This window comes from Leptopilina boulardi, unplaced genomic scaffold, assembly GCF_019393585.1.
Source record: "Leptopilina boulardi isolate dan_hultmark-lab unplaced genomic scaffold, ZJU_Lbou_2.1 LbouV2_156, whole genome shotgun sequence".
Lineage (NCBI taxonomy): Eukaryota > Metazoa > Arthropoda > Insecta > Hymenoptera > Figitidae > Leptopilina > Leptopilina boulardi.
Window position 1 is genome coordinate 219,014 of NW_026137703.1, and position 14,492 is coordinate 233,505.

The 14,492-nt window shown below is 30.6% G+C and overlaps 1 protein-coding gene across 2 annotated transcripts in view; it reads left to right on the forward strand.

Annotated features, from left to right (window-relative positions):
* LOC127276932 (glutamate receptor ionotropic, kainate 2-like) overlaps positions 1-14,492 on the forward strand; it is a 588,544-nt gene that overhangs the window by 191,961 nt on the left and 382,091 nt on the right. For both annotated transcript variants that reach the window (XM_051297684.1, XM_051297685.1), the window contains exon 6: positions 4,067-4,204. In XM_051297684.1, coding sequence (XP_051153641.1) covers positions 4,067-4,204 — 138 coding nt within the window. The remainder of the gene's footprint in view (positions 1-4,066; positions 4,205-14,492) is intronic.

Below are 14,492 nucleotides of genomic sequence, written 5' to 3' on the forward strand. Positions count from 1 at the left end.
GATAAGGTCTCATCTTACAGGCCTATATGCCTGTTGGATACAATGGGCAAACTTTTAGAGGACATAGTTCTGCAGAGAATGCAATCTCACTTGACCGGAGAGAATAGTCTATCCGATTACCAATTTGGATTCCGCAAAGGTTGGTCCACATTTGATGCCATAAAGGCAGTTGTGGACCTCGCCAGAGAAGGGAAATACAAATTGGGTCCAGATAAGAAGAAGAGCTTCTGCGCGTTGGTAGCAATAGACATACGGAACGCGTTTAATTGCGCGAGATGGGAAGATCTCATCGAGTCGATGATGCAGAAGGGTATACCGCCTTACCTGTTGCGGATAATGGATAATTATTTTAGCGACAGGTGGGTTATTTACGAGGGAGACACCTGCATTCTCAAGGAAGAGATGCAGCGTGGGGTCCCTCAAGGCTTGAGAGTAGGACCATTTTTATGGAATGTATCGTATGATGACTTCCTGAGAATGGACCTGCACGAAGGTTCGGTGATCGTCGGCTTTGCGGACTACGCGTTGATCGTGTGCGCTGCCGACTCGGCGGAAGCTCTGGGGACATTGGTGAACGAATGTCTGCTGCTAGCAAAATGCTGGCTGGAAACCAAAGGTCTTCAAATGGCCCTGGAAAAGTCCGAAGCATTGCTGGTCACAGACAGACATGGTTATAAAGTCCCACGAATCGTGATGGACGAATTCGAGGTCAAGTGGAGGAGACAGATTAAGTACCTTGGTGTGGAACTGGATGGAAGGTTAAATTTTCATCACCACATGGCGAAAAGATGTTCTACCATCTGCAAGAAGATGCTGTCCGCGCAGAGATGCATTACTTCGCGTGTCGTCTCTGCTTATTGGACAGTATCTACGAGCGCTGTACAGGTTCTTGCAAGTGTCCCGCCAGCAGATCTTTTGGCGCTTGAGAGAGAGGAAATTATCCTCCTTCTCAAAGAGGCGAATTCCTCGGAAGAGAAAGATCGACCCAGCAAGAACCGTATCCGCTTCGAAGCGAGGCACAGGCTCGTCGAAAAATGGCAGGAAAGATGGGATGGGGAGGTAAATGGTCGATGGACTGATCGCCTTATACCGACTCTCGCCACTTGGTTAGGTAGGAACAATGGAGAGGTCTCCTACTACTTGACACAAGCGCTGACAGGTCACGCATGTTTTAATTCGTACCTGCAGCGCTTTAAGAAGAGGGAGACTGAGGAGTGTGCTTACTGCCAGTTCCCTGTGGACAACGCACAACACACCCTCTTTGCCTGTAGTAGATCGGACTTGGAGAGGCAGGCCATGTTCACCGGTGTAAACGCTACAGTTGCACCGGAGAACATGGTAGCGCTTATGATCCAGTTCCTGGAAAACTGGCGGTTCATCGTGACCTTTATCATCTCGGTTATGATGAGAAAGGATCTCGATGGCCGCAGGAAGGCGTAATTGACAGTCTCCACTTTCTATTTATTTATTTATTTGCTAATCTTATTATTTACTTTGTGTTTTATTGTCTTTTTACAATTTTATGTTTATTTTATTTTCTGTTTATTTATTTTAGTCTTTTTACAGTTTTATATTATATTTTATGTGTTCCAGGATAGTACCAGCATAGGTCTGGCAGCGCAGCCGTGCAGGTGTGCAATCCTGCATTACGGATTGACAACTTCCTGGAGACGAACAGTGGATTTGTTTCGGTTGAGGTGGCGGAAATACGAATGTACAGCTACTATTTCTCTCCGAACGATCCACTGTCGGACTTCGAAGCAGAAATTGAGAACTTAGAATCGAACCTTAGAGAATCTAGACTGTATGTCCTCGTCACAGGTGACTTTAATGTCAAGTCTCCAGAGTGGGGAGAGACAAGGTTCGATAGAAGAGGTATAATGATAGCAGAAATGGTCTCCAGGAACAAGTTAATAATTGTCAATCAAGGAAAGTCGTGGACTTTCAGAAGAGACACGATCGGATCAAATATAAATCTCACGATCGCATCGTCTCACTTGGTTAGCCGCATAAGCAACTGGCGGGTCTTTGAGGAATATACCGCAAGTGACCACCAGTACATCAAGTTCAAAGTTTCAGTGGGAGACACACGAGGAAAAAATTTAATTTAATTTTTTATTTTAATTTAACGTCGCATTCATATTTATTTTTTAAAAGCAATTTGACGTATTGCAATCAAAAAATAAATTTGACTTTGACGGCACTGATGGTTAGAAAGGCTGGCCTCCTTGCGAAACGCATGTTTCAGAGCAAAAAGGACTTACACCTGATCTAAGGGCTTATTACACCATCCCATTTTTGATAAATGAAAAATATCTTAAAGTATAAAATTTATAAAGATTACAATTTTTTCTTTGTATCTTAGATGGAGCTAAAAGTATGAGAAACATAAGACCTGAAGTAAATAATTTGTTAAATATTGGAATGAGATGTTTTTAAAAACTTGTCTTTTTCAATGTTTTAATAAAATTTGAAGTACTCCTAAAATAATAAACGCTTTTTAATGTTCTTGGGCTTACTTTAAATGTGATTTTCTAAGGAATAAAAATTACCACTAAGTATTACGTGTAATTTTTTCTGATAAAATGCAAGCCATCAAAGTTGCACCAAAAAATTTGATACAATTTTTTTAATAGAAAAATAATTTTTAAAATTCAGAGCTATTTATTTTATTCAATTTCCTTACAAAATTGAAATAATTTTACGTCTTATACATTTTACAAGACAATTTTTCGGTTAAAAAAATTTTATCAAATTTTACAGTAAAAAGCTTGTATTATTTTAGGAGTAATTTAAATTTAATTAAAATATTTAAAAAGACAATTTTTTAAAATTATCTCATTCAAATATTTACCGTAAAATGGGGTAAAGTCGGCGTTTGCAGGTAAAGTCGGCCGGCGCTTTAAACACTTAAATATTGGATTTTATTTATTAATTTACATTAATTCTAACTACATTTTTAATAAAACTCGGATTTCTTCTGGAAAAAAGTAATAGTTAAACTTTAAAATGATTTAAAGCGCCGGCCGACTTTACCCCCAAACGCCAACTTTACCCCATTTTACGGTACCAAATCAATACGGATTGCTAAAAACAATAAACTTTTTCCTAAGTTGGGTATTCGTTTTTGTCAGAGAGAACCTTCTTCGATTCAATTAAAAAAATTCTATTATTATTTGCGAAATAACAAAGACGAAGATAACTTTCAATATTTCAACCTAACAATTTAGAAGTACAGCCTCAGATTATTTATCCCGTAAATTTTTTAAGTTTTTAGCTATCTCATTTATTATAGCAGGAAGTAACATAAAATTATTCAAATATGAATTGATAATTAATAGCGAATTTAAATAACGTTTTATAAGATAAGATACTTATGTCGACAAAAGTTTCGTTTAAAAATTATTTTTCAATTTCTTTCTCCCTACTGAAAATTTCCATATGAGATCCTACATAGGATCTAATATGGATTCCTATATGAAAATTTATATGAAATTCGAGATTGATTATAGGAATCCATAATAAACCGTATGTAAAATTGGGACAAGATTTTGATTATGAATTCATGTGGGAATTTGCGTTTGTGTTTCTACATAGGAACCTATGTAGGACAAACATTGGACAAAAATTAAAAATTATTTAATTAAAAATCTAATAATATAACTGTAATTCATCTGAAAACAAAAGAAATTTGGGCTTAAGATTATATTTGCTGAGTTATGGTCTAAGCTCTTATAGTATTGAAGACTGATCTTAACTGTATGAGATATAATTCTCATCATCTAGCGGTGTAAGTGTGGAACTATGATGATCTTCATCTAGATTAACATTTCCCATATAACATTTCTACTTTCTTTTTTATGTGGATAACTAAATCAATGAAGTCCACACATGACATCCTATATAGATTTCTATAAAGTGAACTATTACATGAGATCCATTATGTAGGATCTTATGTAGGATCTTATGTAAGATCCTCCATGGATTCTCATATGGAATCCTACATATAAATAAAGGAACACGTTTCATTGTAAATATAGTAAGTTTCATTAATAATTATATTTAGGTTTACACCATATGAATGGTATAATCCTCATGTATGCAACAAGTATCCGCAAAATCTGGAGAATCGATTTAAACTATTGAACTGTATGTGGTTTACTATTGGATCCTTAATGCGTCAGGGTTGCGATGTTTTACCCAAGTAAGATTGCACAAAAGTTAATAATATCAATTGAATGTTATATATAATTTTTAGGATACAAATAATTATGACTAAAATTTATGCAAGTTGTGAGAAGGATATATTGCATGTAATTAAAGAACAATTCAATGGTAACTCATCATGAAAATTCCATTTTGGTATGAGATTTAAATGAAATTATGTAAATTTATTTACTTGAATATAACTACAAAATTTTTTTTTGAAAAATATTAATAAATATCAGAGATATTCAACTCAGAAAAATTTTAACATTTTTTCTTTCAAACCGCATAACTTTTTATCGATGAAAGATATTAAGTACAATTTTGGCAAATCATTTTCAAAAAAAGAACACTTTATTCAAAATATTTGTAAAAAACGTTTATTTGAAAGGCTATAGAAAAATAAGGATAATAAAGTGCCCTCGTATGAATTAGTTTCATATTTGGGGAACAATTTTGTCCTATCGTAAAACTTATTTACACCAAGATTCAATTCAAAAATAGTACATTGTGCAACTAGTGGGTAAAGTGGTTGATTTTTCAAGAGTGAAGTTTGCTGCTCGAGGGCAGCGAGAAGAGCAATCACTCTCGAAAAATCATTCTTTCCCACGTGTCGCACACGACGTTTTCTCCAACGCCTCGCGAGGAAATGCATTTTTATTAATTAGGAAAAATTCCACGCGACTTTTCCGAAATAAGATCCTTTTCCGCATTAAGAGCCTCGTTTTGTACTTCATGTGGAGTTAAATTATCTATTAAATCACTAATATCGTCATTGATATCAAAGTCCATCTTGTCACAAAAATTAAAACGTAAAACTAGAACAAAACTGTCAACACTATTTTTTGTACTAAGCAACACTATGGTCGTTTTCGTGAATTAGGGTGAGCACACTCAGAGTTAAAACTTTAATCACGCAGTTCGTTCAAGTCACGTTAGATGTCGCTAGTAATATTTTAGATTATTATTATTAGTATTTTTATTTATTATTTATTTATTTTTATTATTATATTATTATTATTATTATTATTATTTTATTATTATTATTTTAGATTTTCTCCAAATTGGCTAAACATATTTTTATAAAAACAATATATGTGACTTGGACAGTTAAAAGGGATCTTACGTCCAATATGGCACCCAAAAAATGAAAAAATCCTTTGGATTCGCTTCAAACATTTTGTAAGTTTAACAAATTTAAATAAAACTTGTTACTCGAGGGTTTTCGGGGTCCCTGATTACGTATCTAAAATCTGTTTTTGAAAATTCAAAATGGCGGATCCAATATGGCGGACAAAATTTAAAAATTGATCAAATTTGCTTGAAACTTGTTACTCGGGGGTTTTTGAGGTCGCTGATTACGAATCTGGCATTAGATGTTAAAAATGGCGGATGACAAAAATAAACAAGGAGGGGGTCCTTTATGTTTATTTCATAAACATTTTGCTTCCTCATTGTGTGAAGGAAAAAATTTGCTTCCTCGTGGAGGAAGCTATGAATTTCTCCAATTCGATTGATTGATTTAAAAAATTTCGAGTTAAAAACTGTTTTAAATTAATTAAATTTTTTGAAAAATTAAGAAAATTTTAATTAATTTTGGGTGTAACATATACTTTATATATGCATATCGATTCGTTTCAATGCAAGGAATACAATTATTATATTTATTAACTTGAATTTTAAAAAAACACCAATTTTTTTTATCTAAAATGTGAATTTTTGATTTTTCAATTTTTATTAATTCTCAAATTTTAAATCAAATCTAGACTTTATATATACCAACCAATTCGTTTCAATGCAGGGAATAAAATTATTTCATATATAAACATGAATTTAAATAAACACAACATTTTTTAGTATAATGTGAATTTTAGATTTTTTAACTTTCATTAATTCTTTAAATTTCGCTCAAATCTATACTTTATATATATCAATCGATTCATCTTGACAGAAGGAAGACGACTATATTATATATTACCTTAAATTTTTCGATTTAAAAATTTTTTCAATTAAAAAAAAATTTTTGGAAAAAAGACGATAAAATTTTTTTTTTGGGGTATTTTTAAAAATCCTCTCGTCATTTTTGAGACATTACTGTGTTAAATAACCCTACAAAATTTTATTCAAAACCATTAAAATCTATTAAAGATATCGTGTGCACAAAAACGATCCACACACACATACATACATCCGGACAATTGATCAGGTCTCATATAACATGTTTCTATATAGAGGAAAATTTGTTTTTACCATTTTTAAAAATTTTATAAACGAAAAGACTACAAAGCTTTCTCCACGAGGAAGGAAAATTACTTGGATAGATTTGATTAAAAATTGATCGGATTTGGTTAAAACTTGTTTAAAAATCTAATGTAAAATTAATAATCATCAAACTCAAAAATCCCCCGAGTAACAAGTTTTAAGCAAGTCCAATTAATTTTTAATTTTGTCAAACGACAAATTGGATTCGCCATTTTGAATTTTCAAAATATAATGCCAGATTCGTCATTGACGACTTCAAAAACCTCCAAGTAACGTGTTTCAAGTAAATCCGATCAATTTTTAAAATTTTGTTTGTCATATTGGATCTGCCATTTTGAATTTTAAAAATATGATGTCAAATTCGTAATCAGCGCCCTCAAAAAACCTTCGAGTAAGAAGTTTTAACCAAACTCAACTAATTTTGCTTCGCGGAGGAAGCTTTGTAGTTCTTTCGTTTGTAAAAAGTTTCAAAGTGTCGGAAACAAATTTTTCTCTATATAGAAACATGTTATATGAAATCCTGATCAATTGTCCAGATGTATGTATGTGTGTGTGTGGATCCCTTTTTTGTTTAGAAGATAACTCTAACAGGTTTTAATGGATTTAGATAAAATTTGGTAGGCTCATTTATCCTATTAATATATCAAATCTGACCAAAGGATTTTAAAAAATATCAAAAAAAAAAAAAATGTTATCGTCTTTTTTCCAAAAATTTTTTTTAATCGAAAAAATTTTTAAATAGAAAAATTTAAGTTTATATATAATAAAATCGTATTCCTTACGTTATGACAAATCGATCAGTGTATATAAAGTATAGTTTTAATTTAAATTTAAAGAATTAATGAAAGTTAAAAAATCAATAAAAAAAAATAAAAATCCGATTTTACGCCCTTAAATAATACACTTTTCTTTATTATTTTTCTTAATTTAAAAATTATATATAATATTATATTTATATATTATATTAATATTATATATAAGATAATATAGTAAATAAATTGTAATATTTATTTATGTGAAGTAAATTTTTCGAATTTTTACTGCAAACTTAGCTCCTGTTATCTCCGTACAAAAAAATAATAGGTATTTTTTTAAAATTTTCAGTTATTTCTCTTCAACGCTATGATCAGCAGCTCTAATCGCGTTCGCAATATTTTTTCTGTAATCTACACGTTAAAATAAATACGTAAAGAAATTTTAGCTGTGTATGTCAAAAATTGTGTCCTCCAGAAGGGAAACTGGATTACTTAGAGAGACAAAGCAAAACCAATAAAGTTTCGTCGCGGTACATTTCATGAACGGAACTTTAATGAATAAAATTTTATTATTTTTTAAGGTTTTGTAAAAATTTTTGTCTGTTACTAATACATTGAACTTATTACCTCGCGATACACATCATTCATGTGTTTATTTTAACTTCGAAACTTAGCTGCACCGGTTGAAATAAAAACACAAAAACAAGACGAGAAATTACAGAAGAACATCTAAGCAACTTAGTGTGTAAAAAATGACGTATTTTGTACCTGAAATGTTCGAGACAGACGAGCATCTTGTCTGAAAGTGCATATATTAATTAATGTTAATAAAAAAGAAATATTTCACAAATAAATAAAGTTATTGCAATCCTGAAGGTACCAATTGAAAGCTGACGTTATTCCGCATCCAACGAGCCCTATATGGACTATTTTGGATTAGAGGATTTTCTATAAACAATTGCTATGTTAGCCAATTGTTTATTAACAATGCACTAACCCAAAGTACTTCATATAGGGCTCGTTGGATGCGGAATTATGTCAACTTTTATTAAGTAACGTCAGAATTACGATAACTTTATTTGTTTGAAAAATATATCATTTTTTATTAACCTTAATAGTTAATTAATTAACTAAAATCTTTAAATATTATGTAAGTAAAAAAACATTTTCACCTATATGTTTTCCAAATTTTTTTTGTGCTCTTGCGATTGGTAAAAAAAATTCAAAATTTGACTCTTTTTTCTGAAAATCAAAAATTTTTTTGACTTTTTTTTTAAGTTTGGTCTTTTTTTTAAATTTATTTTTATTTTTTTTTTGAAAGTTAAAAACGTGCATTTTTACCTCAAAAAATATTGAGATGTCCTTATTTATTTATTTATTTACATATGGGCAATGTCCTTTTGTACAAGTGTACTAAAGTATAAAAAAAAGAACATAAGAAAAATGACAGTGCGAAACAATGTTTTGTTATTTCTCAAACAGTATCAAAAATTTCAGAGCGCAGCTTACATACAAATTTACTTAGAGAAATACCATAAAAATCAAGGTTGTTGTGGTACTCATTAGCTTCTCTTGTTATCCTATTTATAACAGAATTAATTCCATAGTTTGTTCTTTGAAAAGACTGTCTGAACAAAGTTGGATTTCTGGTTGGTCTAAAAGGAACAGCAAAATTTAGCAAAGATAAGAGTGAAGGGCAGTTAATACTGCCGTTAATAATTTTAAACGTGAATAGTAAATCAGTAAATAAGAATCTGTTTCTTAATAGAGGAATACCCAGAATCCTTCTCAGTTCAGTATAGTCATGACTAAATCTATCAAATGGTATCCCCGTATGTCTAGCAACAAAACGCATAAATTTATTTTGCACCCGTTCCAGTTCCATTAATAAGTATTCTTGGTAAGGTGACCAAATCAATGAAGCAAATTCAATTATTGGTCTAACTAATGAAAAATATTAGGCCTTTAACGCTACTATATTCTTAAACCGCGATGCTTTTCCAGTGACAAAGCCCAATACTCTAGTCGCGTTATTGACAACATTTAAAATATGTTTTCCAAAATCCAATTCTGAGTCTAGTGTAACTCCCAGGTCACGCACCACTGATACTCTCGAGAGAACATCAATTTGTTATTTTCGAGATATTAGTTAATTAATTAATTAATGTCAATAAAAATTTATATATTTTATAAACAAATAAAGTTATCGTAATTCTGACGTTACTTAATAAAAGTTGACATAATTCCGCATCCAACGAGCCCTATATGAAGTACTTTGGGTTAGTGCATTGTTAATAAACAATTGGCTAACATAGCAATTGTTTATAGAAAATCCTCTAATCCAAAATAGTCCATATAGGGCTCGTTGGATGCGGAATAACGTCAGCTTTCAATTGGTACCCTCAGGATTGCAATAACTTTATTTATTTGTGAAATATTTCTTTTTTATTAACATTAATTAATTAATTAATTAATATCTTGAAAATAACAAAAAAGGACATCTGAATATTTTTTTGGTGAAAATATACATTTTTTGCTTTCAAAAAAAAAAAAAATAAATAAAAAAAATAAAAAGGACTAAACTTCAACAAAAATTCGAAAAAATGTTTTATTTTCAAAAAAGGGTCAAAATTTGAATTTTTTGAAAATTTTATTGCACCATTTGAAAGAGCAGGAAAAATCTTTCGAAAACATACAGGACAAATTTTTCTTCTTCTTTCTGTTTAAAAGTTACAAGTCTTCAAATATTCACTGTTTAAATTTAAAAAAAAAATTCAACCCCCTCCCTCTTCGACAGTTTTTGAAAAAACCTAACAATACTTCTTGGTTAAATTACCCACCCCTAGAGCTAAACTATGTGCAAGTTATAGCCCGATCTGATCAACATTTTTTTACTTACAATTAGTTCGCTACAAGAATTTTACCCCATATATATGTATATATATATAAAGATAATGTGTTGAATTAATATCAAAATTCACATCAATTGATTATGATATAAATGTCAAGCTCATAATAATATGCGATAAATGGAAAATTACTCAAAAAAAAATGACAAAATTGCAAATACACTCAACTGCATGTATGGTGTCCTTTCGCTTTGGACACATTTTAAAAAGTCGCGAAACTTCAATAGAAATGTGTATTCTGTGAAGTATGACGTAAATAATGTAAATAACGAAGCATGGTTGTCAAATTTAGATCTATCCTTCAGGTGAAGTAAATAAGAGTATTTTTATAGAAATAGTAATAAAAATAGTAAGAATTTTAAATATTATTTTTTGCTTTTATTAATATGCAAATCGTAATCGTCCTTTTCAGAGGAAATTTACTTTTAAGTACATTTCAAAAGTATATACTGTATTCTTAAGACGTGTAAGACGTTTTATTTACTGTTTTTAACGAAAAAGGTAATCTTTTTTATTTCTAGAATTCATTTTAAATTATTTCTTTTTTCTCCAATTGCTATTTTCTTCAGTGAATTCAAATTAATTATTTATTTTCATTTTTTCAGTCGATTTATTTTAAAGTTTTGATAGTCTCAAAATATACAATCTTTACATAGTAAATTATAAAACTTGATAATTTTAAGTAAATTTTTTGTGATTGCAAGAATATATGTAATTAGTTATCAATATACAAGTACGATTTTTGTAGTGAATGTGTTTCTGTTTTAAAGAAAAAATCAAATTTAACAGAATGTATTACAATTAATTTTAAAAATAATTGTAAATGGAATTGTGTTTTTAAAAAATATTTTTTTGTTCTACATGCACGATAAACGCGACTTTCCGTGCAGGTACAGCCGGCGGAAAGTAGGCTTTTGCACGCCCAGCCACCAATAGCGGGCGGAAAAAGTTTTTGCCGCCTGCTCAGTGACGTCACAGGGAGGCAAAAATTTTTTCCGTCCGCTACTCTAGAAAAGTAATTTTCTGGGTTATTTAAGACACATTTTTCAAGTTGAGTATTTTTAAATAATTAGTTCACCAAATTTTTAATATTTTTAAATAATGTTATAAAATATAATAATATAAATTTCCCTCAAACATAATAAAAAATATATCCATCATCTTTAACATTCAATATTTGGTCTTTGTTTTACTCCAGTCCTTTGGCGTCTTGTTTATCGTGCAATTGGACAAAAAACATCGTGTGCAACACTCGGTCAGGAATTGATTACTTTCCGCCCTTTCCAGACAATGTACTATTGTAATTTAATTTATGTTAAACTAACGAAAGAGTAAAATTGAAAACTATTCTTTTATATTTATAAATATCAATTATTCTATGTAGGTAGAAACTGCTTTTTTATTATCGTGGAATTGGCTAGAATCACTTTATTTTACTAGACAAGGACTAGACAGAAGACCTGAACATCCCACGTTCAAGCCTGTTTTTCCATCTAGATGCTATGTTTGAATCTAGCACATCTAGACAGTTTTTCATACACTTCCACTGTAAATGTCTACACGGACTTATTCTCTATTGTCTTCTCTAATTCTCTCCCGTTCTCTCTTATTCTCTATTATTTTTTCTCATTCTCTCTTATTCTCTCTCGTTCACTTTTATTCTCTCTCATTTTCTTTTATTCTCTCTCAATTTCTCTCGTCCTTCATTATACTTACCGTTGTTATGTTCACAAATCCTGAAGAAATGTTTCATTCTCCGTGCCATGCAACAAACAATGTTCTTGCGTCTATGTGCTATAAAATACTTATAAAACAAGTTTATACTTGTTAAATACTATTTTCTGATGAGAATATGGCTGATTTTCCACAAACAGTGATTTTTATGTCCCTAACATATATCAGCTGCGTATTAATAAATTAACGTTCTGCATCATATAGACTATATTTTGGACTCGTTATTCTAAGAGGACCCACATAAGAAAGTTGTTTATTTTAACGATTATTAATGTAATCACATAAAACAGTCCTCAAATGTCACTACCATGGCATGTCCCCAACGCAGTTTTTGTACCTTTTTATCTGTTTTTATAAAACAATTATTAAAAAAGCAACAATCTGCTAATGTAGTCTTTAATATGATTAGACTCCCTACATTTATGTCTATTGGTTTATTCTATATTGTGTATTTATTGTTTACAAATCATCTCTAAACTTTGCTCCCAAATTTTCGATATTTTTTCATTCACGATTTTCTTATGTTTCTATAATCATAACACAGACACACAAAAAAAAGTTGTCTATTTCTTGAACCACATATACCATTTCTATAGTATTTTGGACCGCTGAAAACGAATATGAATCCAGAATTGCTCCATCACCCTCTGATTTTTTTTAAATCGAAAAAACCACCCTTAACCGGACAAATTCAAACTTAGGGGATAAAAAAATAAATAACAGATTTTTTTTATTAAACAGAATATTTCACCTACGTATTTTGGCTCCACTAACTCAAAAACAAAGCCAGAACTGATCCAGCATCCTCTGAATTTTTTTTAAATCGAAAAAACCACCCTTAACCGGACAAATTCAAACTTAGGGTATAAAAAAATAAATAACAGATTTTTTTCATTAAACAGAATATTTCACCTACGTATTTTGGCTCCACTAACTCAAAAACAAAGCCAGAACTGATCCAGCATCCTCTGAATTTTTTTTAAATCGAAAAAACCACCCTATATCAGACAAATTCAATCTTAGGAGTATTACAAAAATAGCAATCTTTTTAGCATGATAGTTTCTTCCATATCATAGGTACAAAAAATTTTAATAATTGTACTTGTTTTCGATTTTTCTCCTGGTGAAATAGCTAAGTTTGAATTTGTCCGGTTAAGGGTGTTTTTTTAAATTTGACAGTGCTGGATCAGTTCGGGTTTTGTTTTTAAGTTAGTGGAGCAAAAATACGTAGGTGTAAGGTTCTGTTTATTAAAAATATATGTTTAATTTTTTATCTCCTAAGTTAGTATGTAGAAAACATTATCTACTCCATAAATTAAAAATTTTATACGCGATTTTTCTCTACACATTGTATTATTACTAACGTGGATTTTATGTCACTACCGTGGCAGCACTATTTTACTATTTCTAGAATTACTTTGTGAATTTTAAGTTTTGTGTAGAATCATTTTTATTCCTTATTCTAATAAGAAATAGAAGTGAAATAATGTTAATACCCATTGATTATTCTAAAATTATATATAACAAAAATTAGAGCCTGAAAAATCACAGTTTGCGGAAAATCACCCATATAGATGAATACTATTTTCAATGCAGTTTTATAATGGTAAAAATAGTGTTGTAGTTGATAAAAACAATTTTCTCTTTTTCTCTAATATAAGAAATACTGTTGAAATTTCTGTTTCTATTTACCCCGAATTTCCAGTTTTTAGGGGTAAATAGATAGTCTCCTACTTTTAATTAAATTTTGCAAAATGAAAAAATCAAAGTTGATTTTTGTTGTAGTATTAAGGGGGGGTATGGTTAATTCGGTGTAAAAAAGGCATTTTAATAATTTTTTCGGTGATATAAAGTGTTAAAGGAGATGTTTTTCGAGGTAACTACGAGAGGATTTTTTTTATTTTTTGCAGCACTTGAAACCCAAAAACCCAATTTTCGCTGAAAAAATCGATCTATTTTTTACTGTATAATTAATAATGATTAAAAAAAGAGAAAAACTCTCGTAGTTACCTGGGGAATTAAAGGAAGAAGTATTTATCCAAATCTTAAAACGATTGGTTCAATAGATTTTGAGATTTCTTGAAAAACGCAATTTTAAATTTTGACAATTTTTGAAATTTAGGTGCGATTTTGTAATTTCACTTTGACTTTCTATTTGATATTGACTTTGACTTGAAAATTTATGAAACTACTATATTACGTGGATATTACGTGAAACGAAAATTAGGATATCCCTGAGATGTTCTTGATGTACCATAAGAACATATGATTGTTTAAGATTCGGAATGTCTCATCGACGCCTACAGAGTAACAATTGTTCTAAGAACATCAACAATGTATTTTTTTGAGATATCAGAGTGGTTTCTAATGTATTGGTATTGGTTGGAACGTCCCTCCATTCGGCTGAGGGCAAGTCAGTCTGAATAAAGGCCACCCTGTTGGCAACAAAGGTTTTCCAGTGACAAGGATGTTTTCGTAACCAAGAGAGAACAACTTGGCTGTCAGACCATGCGAAGACGGGAAGATCCTTGAAGGCGATTAATTTTTTCACATGACAAATTAATTTAACAAGAAGAGCAGCAGCGTTTAATTCAAGATTCGGGATGCTTATTGTTTTTACAGGACT